Source organism: Mus musculus, chromosome 12 (genome assembly GCF_000001635.26).
Source record: "Mus musculus strain C57BL/6J chromosome 12, GRCm38.p6 C57BL/6J".
Classification (NCBI taxonomy): Eukaryota; Metazoa; Chordata; class Mammalia; order Rodentia; family Muridae; genus Mus; species Mus musculus.
In genome coordinates, this window is record NC_000078.6 from 85768787 (window position 1) to 85787195 (window position 18409).

Sequence of the window (18409 nt, forward strand, 5' to 3'; positions counted from 1 at the left end):
TTTTGGTTGTAGGAGCCTGTCTTAGTTAAGGTTTCTATTACTGTGAAGAGACACCATGGCAGCAACTCTTATAAAGAAAAATATTAATTGGGGCTGACTTAAGTTTCGGAGATTTGGTCCATTATCATCGTGGCATGCATGGTGGCAGGCAGGCAGATACATTCTAGAGAGGTAGCTGATCTGGCAGGCAGCTAGAAGAGAATGCCGTACTGAGCATGGCTTGAGGCTCTGAGATTTCAACCTGCCCCCAACCCCCCACACTTCAACAAAGAAGTTGAACCCACTCCCAACAAGACTATACCTCTTAATAGTGCCACTCCCTCTGGGCCTTTTTATTCAAGCCACCACAGACCCTCTTGGAGCTGCTGGGTCCCCAAACCCCTTTCATGGGTACAGAGAAGTCGCTGTCCTTGACCCTTGTTGGCTGGGCATTCTATAGTTCCCAAAGTCCTTCAACACCTTCTGGGTCCCTGTGGAAGGACACAGATGACTGCAGAGGGTCACCTGCAAGAGAGTAGTAAGAGGAGTATATGTCTGGAAAGTTTCTGTCATCTTCTGTTAGTGATCCAAGGCTCAGCTCCAGAGAAGGTGGAGTCAGGCAGGGACAAGTTTCTCCTAGAGAAGAATGGGGTTGGGCAGCAATGGACAATCCCAGTGAAGCCATAGTTCTTTGAAGGAGTTGACGATTTCTATGTGTTGTGGGGTACCCACCAGAGAAGACTGCTAGGACAGAGGTTTAAGCCAATAGAAAGTCTTTATTAGCTGGCTGATAAGTATACTGTGTGTTCGGGATCCCAGTGTAGCCCTGAGCCTTTCTCAAGCACAAAAACCATATTCCGAGTTGACATACTTCAGTTAACAAGAACAGTCAGAGGGAGAGCTATAGAAGCCAAAAGCAAGGTTAGTACATTTAGAGACTTTCTCAGAACTATGGACTTTGATGGATTAGGTCTTTGTTTTCATTTTGGCAGGTGGTGCTGTCAAAGTGCTGAGTTTTACAGCCTGAATGGTACTTCCATCATGGAGTCACTTGTGCTGAGGTCTGGGGCTCTGTTAACACAGCCCTCTTTCCTCTACTGTCTGCCCTGGGTATGGCTTGAGATGCATTCTTTTTTTTGTTGTTGTTGTTGTTTTTGTTTTTTGAGACAGGGTTTCTCTCTGTATAGCTCTGGCTGTCCTGGCTGGCCTCGACCTCAGAAATCCACCTGCCTCTGCCTCCCAAGTGCTGGGATTAAAGGTGTGCGCCACCACGCCTGGCTTGAGATGCATTCTTAGCCTACCCAGAATTCCATATGCTACCTGTCATCATAGGTCAAACGAACCTTTCCATTTTGGCCAGTCATTGTACCTTCTCTTATCTCACATTCTACCTGCTGTTCCTGTATCCTGTTTGACAGCAGGCCAAGTGACAAATGAAAGCCAGTGGATGCAGGCTATTGTTCCTTTGGCTTACCATGTAACTTTGGGAGACAGGACAACATAGCCTTATTTTATTTACTAGACACATGGTTGCATGTGTACTGCATGCACCCGCTGCACTAGAGATGCAATGTGAACAGGAAGGACAGGGTTCTGCACCTGTAGGGTTTACACTCAAGGGAGGGAAGAGCATCATACATTTCTGACATTGTGGCCATGCTATGCAATAGAGTTACCAAAAAAGAAAAAAACTCCTAAGGTTAAGTGTGTGGTTTCATGTTAGACCTCTTCCACAGCTATTTTGGTATATTGTGGCCACTGGCCTGCCCTGGTGATTTAGTCCATAAGCCAGAGGGACCAGTGATAAAAATGTTGGGTCAAGTAAGAAGGGGAGATGATTTCATTCTTAAGCATTGGGAGATGTTTTGGGGTATGGTGGCCCCTGGGTAACCCTCAAATAACATCTCACGATGATGGTGGATATGTGTGACTAGTATTTTTTCCTGGTATAAGGTTTAGGTCTCTCTTTTCAGATTTCTCTCTGGGGTCATGAGGCAGGGTAAGTCAGCTTCCTAGAAAAAAAAGGTTTATGAGGCTCTGCCTGGTTATTTCTTGGGGGTGGGGGGGGTGTGCACTCGTGGAACAGGACCTGAGTCTTGCTCATAGTAAACAGCAAAGCAGCAGGGCTGAAGCTAACAATTGACACAAAGTTATCGTCATGCAGGGCAAGACAAGTCAGTGGGTAAAAGCACTTGCCAGCAAGTCTGATGATCTGAGTTCAATTCCTGGTGTGCCCAGGACCTATGTAATGGACGGAGAGAACGGGCTCCCAAAAGTTGTCTTCTGTCCACACATGCACTGTGGCATACACATCTATCTCACACACACACACACACACACACACACACACACGGGGGGGGGGAGAGAGAGAGGAGAGGTGGAAGAGACAGACAGACAGACAGACAGTTTTGGACTGACAGTGAGTTGTGTCTCAGGCAAAGGTAACAACAATTCCTTTTCTCCTTTGGGCCAATTTATCTGCCAAAGAGCAGGAAGTGGTAAATTTGAATGTACAAACACAGGGTGAAAACTCTAGAGGCACCACGTAGAATTTTCAAATCTGAAAAACCAAGAATGGGGATTACATAAGGCAACCCTTCCTGGCCGGGTGGTTCTCAAAACACCCACTCCTGTCTCCTCTTTCCTGAGGTAAAGGGAAGTGGTGTGAGCCTATGTCATTTGATGATCAGCAGATCTGCCAGAGGGACCTGTGAGCATGTAGCCAGCAGTGATTTGTGCTCTTGTGAAAGAGGAGACCTTACTTCAGCTCTTACTTCAGAACTGGACCCCACCCTCTGCAGAATTCACCACAAGCACAATGTCGGGGAACAGCCAGCTGTTAAAAGCAGGGAAGTGTCTAACAGGCAGCTTCGGAATTGGGGTTGATCCAAAGCAGGCATAAGTCCAAGGCTTGGGTCAGCATCACATCCATCCTGAGGAGGAAGGGTTTATTTGGCTCACAGTTCCAGGTTGTAGCACATCACTGCAGGAACTTGGGACAGCTCCCATCACATCCAAGAGCAGAGAGAAAGCAAATGCATGCATGCCTAGTGCTCAGCTTGCTTTCGCTGCTTTATGCAGTTCAAGGCCCAGCACTTGGTAATGATACTCGCTGCAGTGGACTGGGTCTTCTTACCTCAATTAAGGCAGTCAAGACAATCCCTCCCAGACATGACTGTAGCTCAACCTGATCTAGACAATCCCTCACTGAGACTCTTTCCCCACCCCAGGTGGCCCTAGGCTATGTAAAGTGGACAACTTTATACAACTTCTTTCATTTTTCATTTATTTAATATGTGTTTATCGAGGAGGGCCCACACAAGGAAATTATAGTCAATGTCCTTGTCTTCAACTTGCTGACAAAGAGGCTAAACGAAACTAAGTATTTCATAAGAAAAAGATCCACACTGGTACATAATGCTAGAAAAGATGGGGCAGGATGATCATGAGTTTGAAGCAAGCCTAAGCTACATATTTAATGGACTGGGAGGTTGCTCAGTACAGGGACCTATAATGAGTCCCCAGAACCCATGTGAAAGATCTGGGGACTGTAACAGAAATGCATGTGTCATCCTAGTACTGGGGAGGCAGAGACAGGTGGGTTCACCCTGAGACTCAGTGGCCTGACAGCCTCATGGAGCTCAAGGTCAAGGACAGACCCAGTCTTAAAACAACAACCAGCTCGGCATGGTGGCACACACCTTTAGGCAAATTTGTGAGTTTGAGGCCAGGTAGTTAGTTCCTGGTTAGCCAGAGTTACATGGTGAGGCCCTGTCTCAACAACAAAAATAATATCCCCCAAAACTAGAGGAAGTCTGGTAGGAAGGTTCAGTGAGAGTGGGTAAAGACACTTGTCTGAGTTTGATCCCCTGGACCCAAATCATGGAAAGAGAGAATTAACTCTCAAAAGTTGTCTTTTGAACTCATGTGTACTGTGATAGATACACAGAGACAGACAGACAGACAGACAGACAGACACACACACACACACACACACACACTACCACAGGGTGCCACTATGTGGTAAACAAAGCTGATTATAGCTGGAAATGATTCTTGCCATTCCCTCAATAGCTGTAACTACAGACTAGAGCCTGTCAGCCAAAGCCATGTCAGGTTTCGGGGCATCATTGTTCTGTGGCATTTGCCTCTCCCATCAAGGGCTTTGGAGATAAATGGCTATGGGTCTGAATCTGAGCCATTAGAAGCTGAGCAGCAAGTTCCAAAGGCTTTCTCGCCTGTAAAAATCTAGCAGTTGATGTTACTGAATTCAGGGGTTTGTTATGAGGGCTTATATAAGACAGCATGTAGTCCAGTACACAGTGGGTGCTTAGCACATATTAGGTTTCTTTTCTCTTGATTGGTGTTTTGAATCTTCTCAGTCTTAATTGAGACGCTATCATAGCCCAGACTAGCCTCAAATTCACTATGTAGTTCCAATCAGCCTCTAACTCACTGCCATCCTCCTTCAGTTCTCCAATGCTAAGATACAGGCACATGCCACCACACCCAGCACTTCTTCCATGTTTGAATGACAGTCCGCCCCTGCAGCACTTAGCCTGATGAGTAAGAAGACCTGAGCTGGAAGTCCACCCTCAGTACTTATTGTTAGGAGGACCCTGAGCAAGCTACATTGGCAAAGGCTAGTTTCCTCAACCAGCTTTGGAATGGGGATTAATTCAGCACCTGCCACATGGTTGCCATGGCTCACTATCATCATTATTGTCTCCCAAGAGACTCAATGACCGTGGGCTATTTTCATTTCCACAGTTGCTTCCCCCCACCCCGACATTTCTCAAGCCTAGTGGTTCTCAACCTTCTTCGTGCTGTGACCTTTTAATTCAGTTCCCCATGTTGTGGTGACCCACAACTACAAATTATTTTGCTGCTACTTCATAACTATAATTTTTCTACTGTTGTGAACTGTAATGTAAATATTACAGAGGCAATTTAATCCAGCAACATGGCTGCACTGGCAAGGGATCACATCCAAAGAACTAAGTCTGTGTGATCTGGCTAGAAACAATAAAGGTAAAGCTAATTTGTAGAAGGAAGCAGCCATATTTGAAAGTGACCTCTAATTGAGGGGCAGACAAAGTGATGAATCAGAGAAAGATTTGACAGAATGAGTCAGAGATAGGAAATGGCCAACTCTCATGAGAACAGCATATGAACGAGAGGCTTAGAGCAGCTTAGAGCACCCTCAGGATGGAGGGTGGTTCAGCTGAGTTCAGTCAATGCAGTGGAGTTCAGTGGCGGTCATGCAATTCAGTTCAGTTCCTGAGGTCAGGGCAGTCAGCACAGTTCAGTTCGTGGAATTCAGAGGCAGTTTTCCCAAGCAAAGCAATTCAGTGGGAAGCTGAGAGAAGCCAGTGTGAATCAGTCATCTCTGGAGAGGAGTTTTGAACCACAACAGCTGAGTTGAACCAGCCAGAGTTCAGAAAGAACTAGGAAGGCTGAGTTTATTAGCAGTAAGTCTCTGAGATGACAATTACATCTGGCTAATAAAAGTTACTTTTACGAATATCTAATATGCAGAATGTCTGATATGTGATTCCTATGAAACGGGTCGTGACCCTACAGGTTGAGAACCACTTCCCTAAGCTCTTGTCCCCCTTCTCAAGGACCCAGGAACCCCAAGAATGACACAACAGTGTAAACCATTCAGCATAATCCCAGCTCTGAGGACAAATCTAGTGATTTGATGGAACTATAAGGAAGTCTGTATCTAATCAGCTGCCTGTGGCCTTGTTTCCTCCGTTCTCCCACAATAAGGCTCCACCTTCAGATCCACAAACTCCTTTCATGAGTGATTTCCCATAAATCAATGGGGTCATTTTTGTTCACAAAAGCCTGCTACTTCCTTAATCCTAAATGGCCTTTTCAAAAGAAGCCAAGGACCTGGATTTTGGGATTTCAGATGTCATCTGACTAGGCTTTGCATGTGTGATCATTACGGTACACCAGGGCTTATCCCTCAGAGCTGCCTGGCACTCTTGGGTGGCTGGGAGCACATTCTCGGGATTAATGTTGCTCCAGCCCCGTGCTCTCAGTTCTTCAGTGAGTCAATGTTCCAGCAGCCACCCAAGTCTGGCGTGCTTATAAAAAGATAGAAGGAATATGTTCTATGGAGGTATGGTGAGGTGGTGGGGAAGGGGGTGCTTTGGTGGGCCCATGTTGAGGCATCCCTTCCCCCTGAGGAACCAGCCACATGATGGTATAGTATAGAATAGAGTTTATTCAGGGCATGGGGAGGGGAGTTAAGAGGGTAGTAGAGGCAGAGAAAGGCAGAGAGGGGGGGGAGGGAGGGGGAGGGGAGAGGGGAGGGGAGGGGAAAGAGAAGAGAAGAGAAGAGAGGAGAGGAGAGGAGAGGGAGAGGGAGAGGGAGAGGGAAGAGGGAAGAGAGGGGGGAGAGGGGGGAGAGGGGAGAGAGGAGGGAGAGAGGGGGGAGAGGGGGGAGAGAGGGGAGAGGGGAGAGAGGAGAGGGGGAGAAGGAGAGGAGAGGAGAAGAGAAGAGAAGAGAAAAAAGTAGAGGAGTAGAGGCAGTGCGGCCATGAGCATGTGGAGAAAGTGGGAAGAAGGGGAGGGGGAGGGGGGAAGGGAAGCAGAGAAAGAGCAAGAGAGCAAGAGAGAGGAGAGGGCAAGCAGCCCCTTTTATAGTGAGTCAGGCCTACCTGGCTGTGTTGCCAGGTGACCAGGGGACAGAGCTTAGACAAAATGCTAACATAGTCTCCCCAGCCTGTCCCAGGACCTTATGCTATATCCCTTCCAGAGGTTCAAGAATGACTTCTGTTGTGTTATTTGGGCTCCTGGAGGCTCCATTATGCTCCACTTGCCCAGGTCAGTTACTCACCAGTAGGTTTAAGTGTTTACACATTACTAGGCAAGGAGAATGCAGAGGTTTTAATTTTAGTTTACTTTTATTTCTTTGTGTGTTTGTGGGAGTAGGGTGGGGTGGTAGCGGTGCACATAAGTGTGTGTAATAGTCAGAAGACAACGTTCCTATCTTTTACCATAAGGCTGAGGGGTTAAATTCAGGTTACTAAGCTTAGCAGTAAGTGAGTGCCTTTACCTGCTGAACTGTCTCGCTGGCCCTCATATTAATAGCTCCAGGATTCTCTATTAGGCTTGCATATGACCATCTTTGTGGTGTTCCACCATGCACTATGAGACGATAAGAAGCAGAATGTGGGAATCATCTTGCTCACGGGGACTTGATCTTTGGTGGCACTTCAGTGGTGGTTACTCTGCTCGCCAGAGAGACCAGGGCCTAACCTCTTGGCCCCAGGAGTATGTAGTATAAGTTTTGTGTGGAGTGGGAATCAAACATACTGTATTTGAGCCCATTTAAAAGTTCATACATGTAGTCATTTTTCTTATGTTTATCTGTACAGTTCGAGTTTCCCTGAAGAACTGTCCAGTCTGTGAGCTTAGCTTCAGATTAATCTTTAGATTGTAAGACCATTGCTAATGTACAAAGAACTACGTAGTTACACACATTTACTGGGGCATCTCATTGCGGGAAATGTTCTTGGGAGAGGAGTGTCATACCGCTGCTTAAGATTACTTATAAGAAGGCAAGGGAGATAGATGCTCAGTGGTTAAGAGCATTTGTTGATCTTCCAGAGGATACGCATTCAGTTCCCAGCACCCTCACAACTTCCTAGAACTCCAGTTCTATGATATCTGATGACTTCTTTTGACCTGTGTAGGCTCCTGCACACATGTGGGACACACATAAAAAATAAATCTAAAATAAAGATCAATCATATGGGCTTTAAACAATCTGATGTTTGGATGTCTCTCTCTCTCTCTCTGTCTCTCTCTCTGTCTCTCTCTCTCTGATTTTTGAGAGAAAAATAACCATGCTTTTTACATTTGCTTCACATGCATACCCCCCCCCCGTGTGTTCATGCACATAAGTGGCGTTGTGCATACTGTGCAGTGTGATGAGGGGTGTAGTGTGTGCTGAGGTAGAAAGTAAGAGGGGTGGTTTGGATGAAAATACAGCACAGCGAGGCATGATATATAAAATATATCTGCTCATGGAGCAGAGCAAACCCAGATCAGATCATAGGAGGCCAGACTTGAGGGCAGCTGCCAGAGCATAGAGGCTTTCCTGCAGAAAGAGGTACTGATCCAGTGAAGGGATACCTTTGACTCAGCAACAGAGAGCTAGTTCCTGGGAACTCTAAGTTCAGAGGAATGCATTTGCCTCAACCTAGAGACTGGGTCTGGGAAAAGAATGAGCCCTCGGGAGCCCAGACCTGGGGCTTACAGTGAGATTATCTTTCTCAGAATAGCCTGGGATGCCTGGGAGGTGAGTGGCCAAAGGAGATATGAATTTGGATCTTTAAGACTGTGTTGAGGGTCTTGTTTATTTTCTGTGTAGCCCAGGCTGGCCTGGAACTCACTCTGTAGATCAGGCTGGCCTGGAACCCACAGAGATCTGCCTGCCTTCGCCTCCCAAGTGCTGGGATTAAAGGCCTGTGTCACCAGTACCTAGTGAGGTTCTTGTTTCTTGATGGAGAAGAGTGGAGTTCACCTTGCCAACATCATGTGTCAGGAAGATGAAAATGCCCAGGACCTTAACTAAATGCTCAGATGGGGACCAGCGATTCCTTCCCTGTTCCATGTGGACCCAAACCCTTCTTACTGTGTGGATATAAAGTTCCCTGAAAGTGTGTGTGAGTGTGTGTTTGAGAGTTTGAGTGTGTGTGTGTGTGTGTGTGTGTGAAAAACCTGGGGTCTCCTTATAGTCTGGTCAACATTCTGACCCCATGGCCAGCCAAGACCAAGGAGGGTAGCATTGTACTAGGTTCTGATTGAATTGTGACTCACACAATGACTTGCTGATGGCAGATGTGAACAGATTATTTGGACGGTGATGGAACAGTGGTTCTGCGGACCAGAGATGACACAGCATATGATGCAATTTACAATAAGTTGGATGTGTGGATTTGATGGGAGGTGAAAGGACCAGAGTGAGCACAGGACACACCTAGGTCAAGTTCTTAGCACAAAGGAGATTATTTTCCCCAGAGAGACAAAGTTCAGGGACTAAGAAACAAAGATAGGAGACAGAGGACAAGGGAGAAAAGAAAAGGGGGCAAAGGAGAGTGGGGGAAGGGCTATTTGCCTCAGAGGAACAAAGGGCTGCCTCTGAATAGGAGGCAGATGTGGCCCAGAGGTGAATGGCAGTTTATAAAGGGAAGAAGGGAAACCCTGAGTTAGGATGACTTGTTTTGTTTTGATTGGGCACGTTCATTAGGTGAGCCAAAGGGGGCTTTTGATTGCTGGACGGTGGTGGTCAGTCTCAGAAGGAGGAAGTGACCAAATAAGAGGACAGACCTTGGGGGCTGCCTTTAGGAGTGGAATCTGATGGTTTTCAGCAAGGGGAAGAAGGGTAATTGGCAAAACTTGTTGGCGCTGTTTGCCATGCGCTGGCCTGTGTTTGCCATGCTGGGGCCCATTAGATAGGAGCAGGCCCTGCTTACATTAGGCAAGCTCTCTACCACTGAGCTCCAGCGCTGGAGTGCCAGTCTTGCTCCACATGCAGCTTTGATGCTTTTCTGACTTTATTTTTACTCATTTAATGCATGAACCAAGTGGATAAGTGGCAGGGACACACAGTGTGACAGGTCCTTTTCCAGCTACGCAAAGACTTCAGGCTGCTCAGACTATGCCCTGGAAGTAGCCCTGACTATTGGCATTACTAAAGCCAATATTACCAAAATCCTTGACAATTATCATTACTAAAGCATAGTGATATCTTCCTTGAAGTTCCAGAAAGAACAGGTGAAAAATGGGAAATGAAAGTTGAGTCTTCCAGGCTGTCTCTCCAGCCTTTGGTTTGTCACATTTTTTTTTTTTTAAAAAAACATTTCCTTTGGGAGTGGAATAAAGTATAGGCAGTGTGCTCCATACCCTGGATTCAGAGCTGTGTGTTGAAACCGCATCCAGCTCAGTGGCCCTGAGGCAGCTTTTGTGACATTTTTGCCTCTCAGGATCATCAGTTGTGAAACGTGAATAATGTTGGGTGCGTGTGACCCACCTCTAATCCCATCATTCGTGAGGTGGATCTCTGAGTTCAAGGTTACCCCGCTCTGCAGAGTTCAGGACAGCTAGAGTTACACAGAGAAACCCTGCCTTGAAGAACCAAAACAAACAATAAAGTAGACAATGATAGATCCCCTGTTTGGGGGGGGGGGGGGCGGGGGCTGCTGTAAGGGCTAAGGAATTCCATGGAAAGTTTCATACATTTTACTATGATTAGTATCCGGTATGTGCCACACTTGAGACCTGCCCTCTCAGGGACCTTAGTTTGGCTAGAGAAGCACATTTGAAGTAATTATACAAATATAAAGTGACTCCCACAAGGATCTGACCCTGCTATAAGAGACTACTTCCTTGAGAACTTGAGATGTTAACACAGACCTAGAGAATGTTTGCATTGAAACACTCTAGTCTGGACAGAGAAGCTGATGCTCAAAGTCCTGAAAGACAGAAACGGGCCAGCATGACAGTGTCCTGGGCAAATTCCAATTTCTAGGGGTTCTAATCTATTAGGGAATGGAGACACATAAGTATCTCTTTAGAATATTGCCATTCCTGACAGATAATTTTCTGTGGATACTGTGTATTTTGTAGTAAGAGGCTGGAACTCAGTGAGCACACCTGTTACCATATAGCTTTGTGTAGACCAGGGTTTCCACCAATTTTGTCTGTCTGTCTGTCTATCTGCCTATCCATCTATCTATTCATCCATTTCCTCATCTGTTCATCCATTTCCTCATGACTGAGTGAACACTGGAAACAGTCATGGGCTCTTACTGAGCCTTGGTCTTAAGAGGTGGGGAGATAAAGCCATTAAAACCCAAAGAGGCAGCCCCTTATGTTTGACTTTCTGCACCGGGCAGGAAAGCACCTCCAAAGCTACTTGCTCCTGCAGAAGGGTTGCCGCAAGATCGCATGATTCTCTGTCACCCTGACTGAGGGTCTACATCCTATTGGCTAGAGGAGCCCTAGTGCAGGTTGAACACCACTAGCTCTGGCTCAAAATGTGGATGGAGTAGCCAGAGCCCAGCCTGAGGTATCAGGCACGGTGTGTCATTCCAGCCAAGATGACTAAGGATCATGTTGACCTTACCCAGGTGCCCCAGCATTGTCATCTTCATGTTAGAAATGAATGGTGACTGTCCCAAATCTTCCCTGACTAAATCCTCCCTGACTCTTGTAAATGGAGCCCTCTAAGATACACCTTAACCTCTGGATCTCTAAGAGGCCAAACAGAACCCGGCGGAGGGTATGATAGAGGTCCCTGTCTGTGGCTGGCTTCTATGGAAAGTACTGGAAGTGAGCATTAAGAAGCGTACCTCATTAACTATTTCTGAGAATCTGATATATATATAAAAGTGTCACAATAGTACCCATTACTTATAATTAATATATGCTAGTAAAAACAAAATTGATGAATTAATTACCCCTGCTTCAGCTCTAACAAATCCTTGAGACTGAGTGGCTGGTGATGGTCCAGGGGATGAGGGCCCGTCTCAAGGCATTGATGTTGTACTACTGGAAGAAGCTTTAGCCTGAAAACTGATAGATATGTTTTCTTGCCTCCACTCAAGCAGAACTCTGGGCAGCTCTGGGCCAGTTCCTTAGCCTCCAGAGCTGAAAGACACATAGCCTGGGCCTCTAATAACCTTCTAATAGAGGGTTTTAAAACACTTTCCAGCTGTAACATTCTATCATTGCATCCTATCACATGCCATTTGTGTTATTTGTTGTATTTTTTTTAATAACCTTCTACAGAAGGGGTCCTCAACCTTCCTAATGCTGCTACCCTTTAATACAGGTCCTCGTATGGTGGTAACCCCCAAACATAAAATTCTTTTTGTTGCTATTTTATAACTGTAACTTTGCTACTTTTATGAATTGTGTTGTAAATATCTGATATGTGACCCCTGTGGAAGGGTCATTTGAAACCCGAAGAGGTCATGACCTATAAGTTGAGAACCACTGTTCTAGCTAGAGTCTAAAGCTTCCAAAGTGAGAATCCTTTTCACATCTTGGTACTGCTTAAAATGCCTATAGAACACTTTTCACATAGTAGGTGCTTAAAAAGATGGGCCTGAATTATTGGTTATATTTTATATATTATATTTATATTTAAAATATATATTTATTGATGTATTGATTATATACTGCACCAGGATATGAACAGTCAGCCTTTAAAATATGATTTGTTTGTGTGTGTATGTGTGTGTTTATGTGTGTGTGTGTGCATGTGTGGTATATATATGCAGGGACTCATGGAGGCCAGAAGAGGGGGCATCAGATTCAACCACAAGCTACAAGTGATTATGAGCCCCCTGTGTGCATGCTAGTAACAGAACTTGGGTCCTGGAAGAACAGCAGGTGCTCTTAACAACTGGGCCAACTCTCCAGTCCCTACACACAGCCTTTTGCTGATGTCTGTGACTACTCCAAAGGACTATTTGATTGACAGTAATTGTCAGAGGAAACATCCGTGCAGGAAGTGAGTAGGCAGCAGACGGGCGTGACAGTGAGGGGGAAGAGCTTTTGTCCGTCTGTCCATCCTGTGCTTGTAGAATAGCAAGCCTGCCTGAGTTGATGAGCTCTCTCCAGTCTCTGCCTTGGTATTATGTCCCCTGGAAGAACAGGCAGCCTTCACTGATGGACTCCTGATGGGGAGGGGCAGGAATGAGAAAAAGGACGAAGATAGGAGAGTTAGGGCCTGAGGGTCTTTCATGAGTTGATGGCTCAAGCCAAGCCAGTTTATTAAGAAGACAGCATCTTCTATGCTGTTTTTAGGGGAAAACGGGACCAGAGCATCAGATTCTGTCAAGCTATCATACCATGGGGTGGACAGAGTAACAAGCTAATCAAGCATTGTTGCACAAAGGGAACACAGGCTGTCTCAAGTGCGCCACAGACTGAGCACTCAGGGGCCTTGGGACAGATTACCACAGGCCTTCAAATTGGGGCAAAGTAGCTTCCCAGGATCCAAGAGGGAAGCTCCCCCAAGGCCCTGGCCCCAGTCTATTACTGACTTTTTTGAGCAAGTTCCTGATTTTTAGACAAGAAACTATGTTCCTCTCCATACATCCGGGCCCAAGAGAAAGCCCTGGACTGGCCTGGCTCCAGACAACTGAGAGTGGCCCAACTTTTGGGAGTTGTATATTAGTTAGTTACTGCTGAATCACAGTGTTTCTGATCTCAGGGACACCCAGGTTATGTTATCTTCTAGGTCTTGGGATATTTGCACTCTAACACTGACGTACATATGTGTGTGTGTGTGTGTGTGTGTGTGTTGTGTGTAACCATTTTACAGTCATGTGTGACCTCACACTACAGAAACTCTGGCTGTTGCTAAGTTATTACACAATGAACTGAACCATCAATCTTAAATGGACTGACAACTTCCAGCTCTCACTGAAGGCATTCTCTGTAGCTAAAGGTTGTAGAAGCTTTTTCAACTGAACTCTTAGCACTGGGTTAACAGATTCATAGAAATTGATCTCTTCAATAGCATAAGAAGAAAAAGGTCAGCATTATATTACTGTATCTCAGGGACTGGGATATGGAAACCATTGCTCATTAGTTTGCACTAAAGGAGAGCCAGGCTCCTCCATAGTTTTTGGGGTCAGAACTGTGTATCAGTCAAGTTGTCAAGGAAACGACTCTTGGTGGGGAAAATAATTCTGAAATGTGTGTGAGGAAGAACTGAAAGTTTGGAATTAATATTTTATATGTGCACATGTGTGTATAGCATGTACATGTGCTCATGTGGGTGTGTGCATATGTATGGGCTCATGTTGACATGAGGCTAGACGTTGACATTGGGTGCCTTCCATTTCTGCTCTACCTTTGTTTTTTTTGAGACAGGAGTTCATTGATTCTGCTAGGCTGGCTGGCCAATGAGCTCTAGGGATCTGTGTATCCCTGTCCTTCCAATGCTGGGATGACAGCCACATGAGACCACACTCAGTTTTTATGTAGGTACTAGGTGTGTGATCTCAAATCCTCATGCATGGATGCTAGGCACTTTACCAACTAAACCATCTCCCCAGCCTGAGAAAGTATGTTTCCAAATAGTAGTCTCTAAATTTGTCTCTTGGCTCTTGGCTATTTGATAACTGATTGGTTGTGTCTGTCTTCTATGTAGCTTGGAATTGCAATTGGGTTTTTGGTCCCTCCTGTTCTGGTACCCAACATCAAAGACCCGGAAAAGCTTGCCTACCACATCAGCATCATGTTCTACATAATAGGAGGCGTGGCCACTTTCCTCTTCATCCTTGTCATCATCGGTAAGATCATTAGTAGGCTGCTGGTGGGTAGGAGGTGGGGAAGTTATGTCAACCCTGGTGGCACCCTTTGAACATGGCCCTAAATACCACAGATACTTAAAGACACTGGAGATCAGGCTTTTTGCCTTTTTCAGATGTTTTAGCTCAGTAAAATTGTCCCTAATACAGCTCTATGTGATGCTATATACTCCATTATCAGCCCAGGAAAGGTTTAATGGTGGTTGACCAATTCTCCTTTCCCATCTCACCTGAAGAATTAGGTAGACTGTTGTGATTTTATTGAGGTCCCTGAAAGAACCTGCAGTGTCCTAAGCATTGTGTTGATCAACATCTGATTACAAATCAGTTGTGGTGGCGCATGCCTTTAATTCCAGCATTTAGGAAGGAAACAAAGGCACGGGGCTCTCTTTGAGTTCAAGGCCAGCCTGATCTACAGAATGAGTTCTAGTACAGTTAAGGCTACACAGGTAGCAGCCAGACTACTACCCTGTCTCATCCCCCCCCCCCAACAACAACAAAGCAAAAGAAAAAACCCAAGAATGTCTTATTTCATTTAGTCCCCAGCAACCCAATGAATGAGGTGCCTTATAGACCCTCTTCAGTAAGGAAGCTAAGACTTGAGGAAAATTCAGGAAGTCATTCCAGATTAGACCACTAGCAATTGGCTAGGAGTGGATTGAAATCCAAGCATGTTTAATGCCACACTTCAGATTATATTATTATAATAATATAATAACATTAACTAGCTCCACAAATGCTAATAATCTGAGCTTAGCCTGAGAATACTTGGGGACCAAATTTCTTCATCCTTATTCCTAATAATGAGTAATATATACACCGTGGACAATCTCAAAATAACAAAGTGCAAAGAAAGGAACGGCCATTAATTTGTCCTTGAAAACTTAGTTCCAACAAGCAAGCTCAGGTAACTGCTATTAACATCTTACACAGATGTCCAATTACTCATCCAAGTATTTGCTTATGTATGTGTCTTGGCTGGCCCCTGTGATCCTTGCACTCTGGAGGCTGAGGCAGGAGAATGATTAATTCAAGGACAACCTATGTTACAGGAAAGACCCTGTCTCAGAGAAATCAAACAAAACATCAACAAAACCACAACAAAAGTGAACAAGAATTAAAAAAGAAATGCTTATTGTTTCCATGTAAGTGATTCAGAGATGTCTAAGGAATTTTCTTCCCTGTTAAACTGTTAGTCACCCATCTAAAGGTTACTCTCTGCCGTAAAGTCTAATGTCAGGTGGTAAAGGTTTATCCCTGTACAATAGTTCACCTGCAGAGTCACGTAGTTAAATGTGTATCTCAGATCACTGCTCTCTATGGTATTTCATTCCAGGTATCTTAGTCAGGACAGTGTTCCCAAGGGCTAGCAGCAGGGAGCTGTGAGTGGGAGCAAGGAAGAATGGATTAGCTCAGGGCCTCTTTTTTTTTTTTTTTTAAGATTTATTTATTATTATATCTAAGTACACTGTAGCTGTCTTCAGATGCACCAGAAGAGGGCATCAGATCTCATTACGGATGGTTGTTAGCCACCATGTGGTTGCTGGGATTTGAACTCAGGACCTTCGGAAGAGCAGTAGGTGCTCTTAACCACTGAGCCATCTCTCCAGCCCCAGCTCAGGGCCTCTTGGTTCCACTGAAGTTTTAAATTCTGCCATGCCTGCCTCTAAATGTCTGTGTTCGAGGTCAGTGAGGTCCTGGCTCTTTGCAACTGCAAACCTAGGTGGTAGAACTTTGCTATGCTTGGGTATTTTATTAGCTAGTAGTTGACTGAGTGAAGGCTGGAAATAAAAGTTTATCTGAGTACTGATTCGTGGCTGTCAAATCCTTGAGACAACACCCGATGCTGAGGACCTAAATCACCTTGCATGGAAGGGGAGTTGAGCAGCCAAGACAATGGATGGCGCATTCCAGCGAGAGAATTTGTCCAGAACTATTATTGGAGAAGGAAGAGGCAGGGCTCTGAAGTCAAAGCTGGAATGGTTGGGGGGAGGGGGTGCTGGGGGTGCTTTGATCTGCTCCGAGAGCCAACCTCATTTCCAGAACTTCCTCTGGAGGCGGGCTGCTCACCTTCCAGGAGCGGTCTCATGGGGCTTGCCAGAGGCCATGTAGTCAGTGGCTTTGCTTGACGTGGGAGAGCCAATTTAGTCAAACACATCTGCCCTGCAGCGAGTCAAATGGCACTTGGTAGAGTCACATCACACCAGCTGTGTGGAACTCGACTCTAAATGACACAGTTTCCCACAGACTCTCTTCAGCCTTTGACACAGTCATGGTCGGTCACTCCCGGAGCTTGTCTCTCCTAAGAAGAGTCTCATTTAGCACCGGTGAAAGTAGGAGTATGCTCTCAACTTCTGCCACTGTAACTTTCATTGATTTAGGGAACAGTTTGGCGGCTATGTGCCAGGCTCTATGATTCTGTAGTCACACGTCCGTCCTATCCCCCTTTGAAGCTCTGGAGTTCAGCCACTCACGGGGTTCCTAACCTTCCAAAGTCCAGCTTTCACTGCCCCTGCCCCCCATGTGTGTGCCCACTTCTGTTTTGTGATAAGTTATTTGCTAGGTATTATGGGCTGCCTTGATCTTTGAACACTGCCCGGGAGGCTCGATGTTTCCAGCCCTGTAGGGGCTATTAAAGAAAAGGCAATAAAATAAATATGACAGCATTAGAGGTAGTAGCCCAGGGGTTGAGTGCTTGCCTTGCTTGCTGGAGGCCCTGGCTTCCCTCCCTCTACTGCCAAAGAAAAGACAAAATAAAAGAAAAGGGGGGGAGGAGGACTTTGGGCAAAGCCTCAGGCAATGAGAAATAATTTTAGGAGAGGTTTCTCTGGAAACAATGTTATTTCCTTTACAGTCTCAGTCCCTCCCTAGATGGTGGAGGTAGCCTGTGTCTGTACAGCTGGTACCACTGGGGTGGGAGCACAGGGATTTCCCATTGTCTCTATTACTTTATTGTCTTTATTCCTTTCAGTATTCAAGGAGAAGCCCAAGCACCCTCCCAGCAGGGCCCAGTCCTTGAGCTATGCCTTAGCGACCACTGATGCTTCCTACTTAAGTTCCATTGTCCGACTCTTCAAAAACCTCAACTTCGTGCTGCTGGTCATCACCTATGGTAAGGCATACCAGGGTCCAGGAATGCCCAGGACTAGCCTAATGTGTCTGTGTTTTCTCTTCCCCAGTCCCAAATGTGCCTGACCAGCTGTTTAGGTTGACCTTGGGGCCTCTGCACGTGCTGAAAGGTCCCCTCTAGAAAAGCTATTCCTTTCCTTGTATTGTAGGTTCTGACAAATGCTTGTTTACTTATTTACTTTATATCCCGCTCACTGCCCCCCATCCCGGTCACCCTCTCCCATAATCCTTCTCCATTCCCCCATCCCTCTCCTCTGACCAGGTAGGGACCCCCTGGGAATCCCCCCAACCGTGGCACCTCAAGTCTCTGCAAGGCTTCCTCTGCCACTGAGTCCAGACAAGGCAGCCCAACTAGTAGAACATATCCCATGTCAACAGTTTTTGGGATAGCCCCCCTCCCCATCTAGTTGTTCAGGACCCCCATGAAGGTCAAGCTGCACATCTGCTGCATATGAACAGGGAGGCCTAGGTCCAGCCTGTGGATGTTCTTTGGCTGGTGGTTCAGACTCTGAGAGCCCCAAGGGTCCAGGTTAGTTGACTCTGTTTGTCTTCCTGTGGAGTTCTTATCCCCTTTGGGGCCCACAGGAATTACTGCCTTTTTATCTATGTAGTTCTCCATGGTAAACAGTGTGTACTCCAGGAGTGAGGAATGAATGAGTGAGCGAGCGAATGACTGAATCTGCAAATCAGTCTTGCCACACAACTTAACCCCCCAACCGATTCTCCCTCATCGTGTAACATCAATGGCTTTTTAAAATTATACGTGTTTGAACGCAACCAACATTTCCTCTTCCTTTCATTTTCATAGCCTTTGGTGTGATAACTTTTAACCTTCAGACTGGTGTGTGGCCTTGCCTACCAACACTGATTTAGGTGTCTTCTTTTCAAATCTTTAATCCGAAATAAGGTCAAAAAGCATTAAGAACAAAGTCATAGCCAGGCCAGTGGTG

At 45.8% G+C, this 18409-nt stretch overlaps 1 protein-coding gene across 2 annotated transcripts in view; it reads left to right on the forward strand.

Annotated features, from left to right (window-relative positions):
* Nucleotides 1-18409, forward strand: part of Flvcr2 (feline leukemia virus subgroup C cellular receptor 2) — a 67048-nt gene that overhangs the window by 22248 nt on the left and 26391 nt on the right. For both annotated transcript variants that reach the window (NM_145447.2, XM_006515709.3), the window contains exons 2-3: nucleotides 14171-14312; nucleotides 17302-17442. In NM_145447.2, the coding sequence (NP_663422.1) occupies nucleotides 14171-14312; nucleotides 17302-17442 (283 nt within the window). The remainder of the gene's footprint in view (nucleotides 1-14170; nucleotides 14313-17301; nucleotides 17443-18409) is intronic.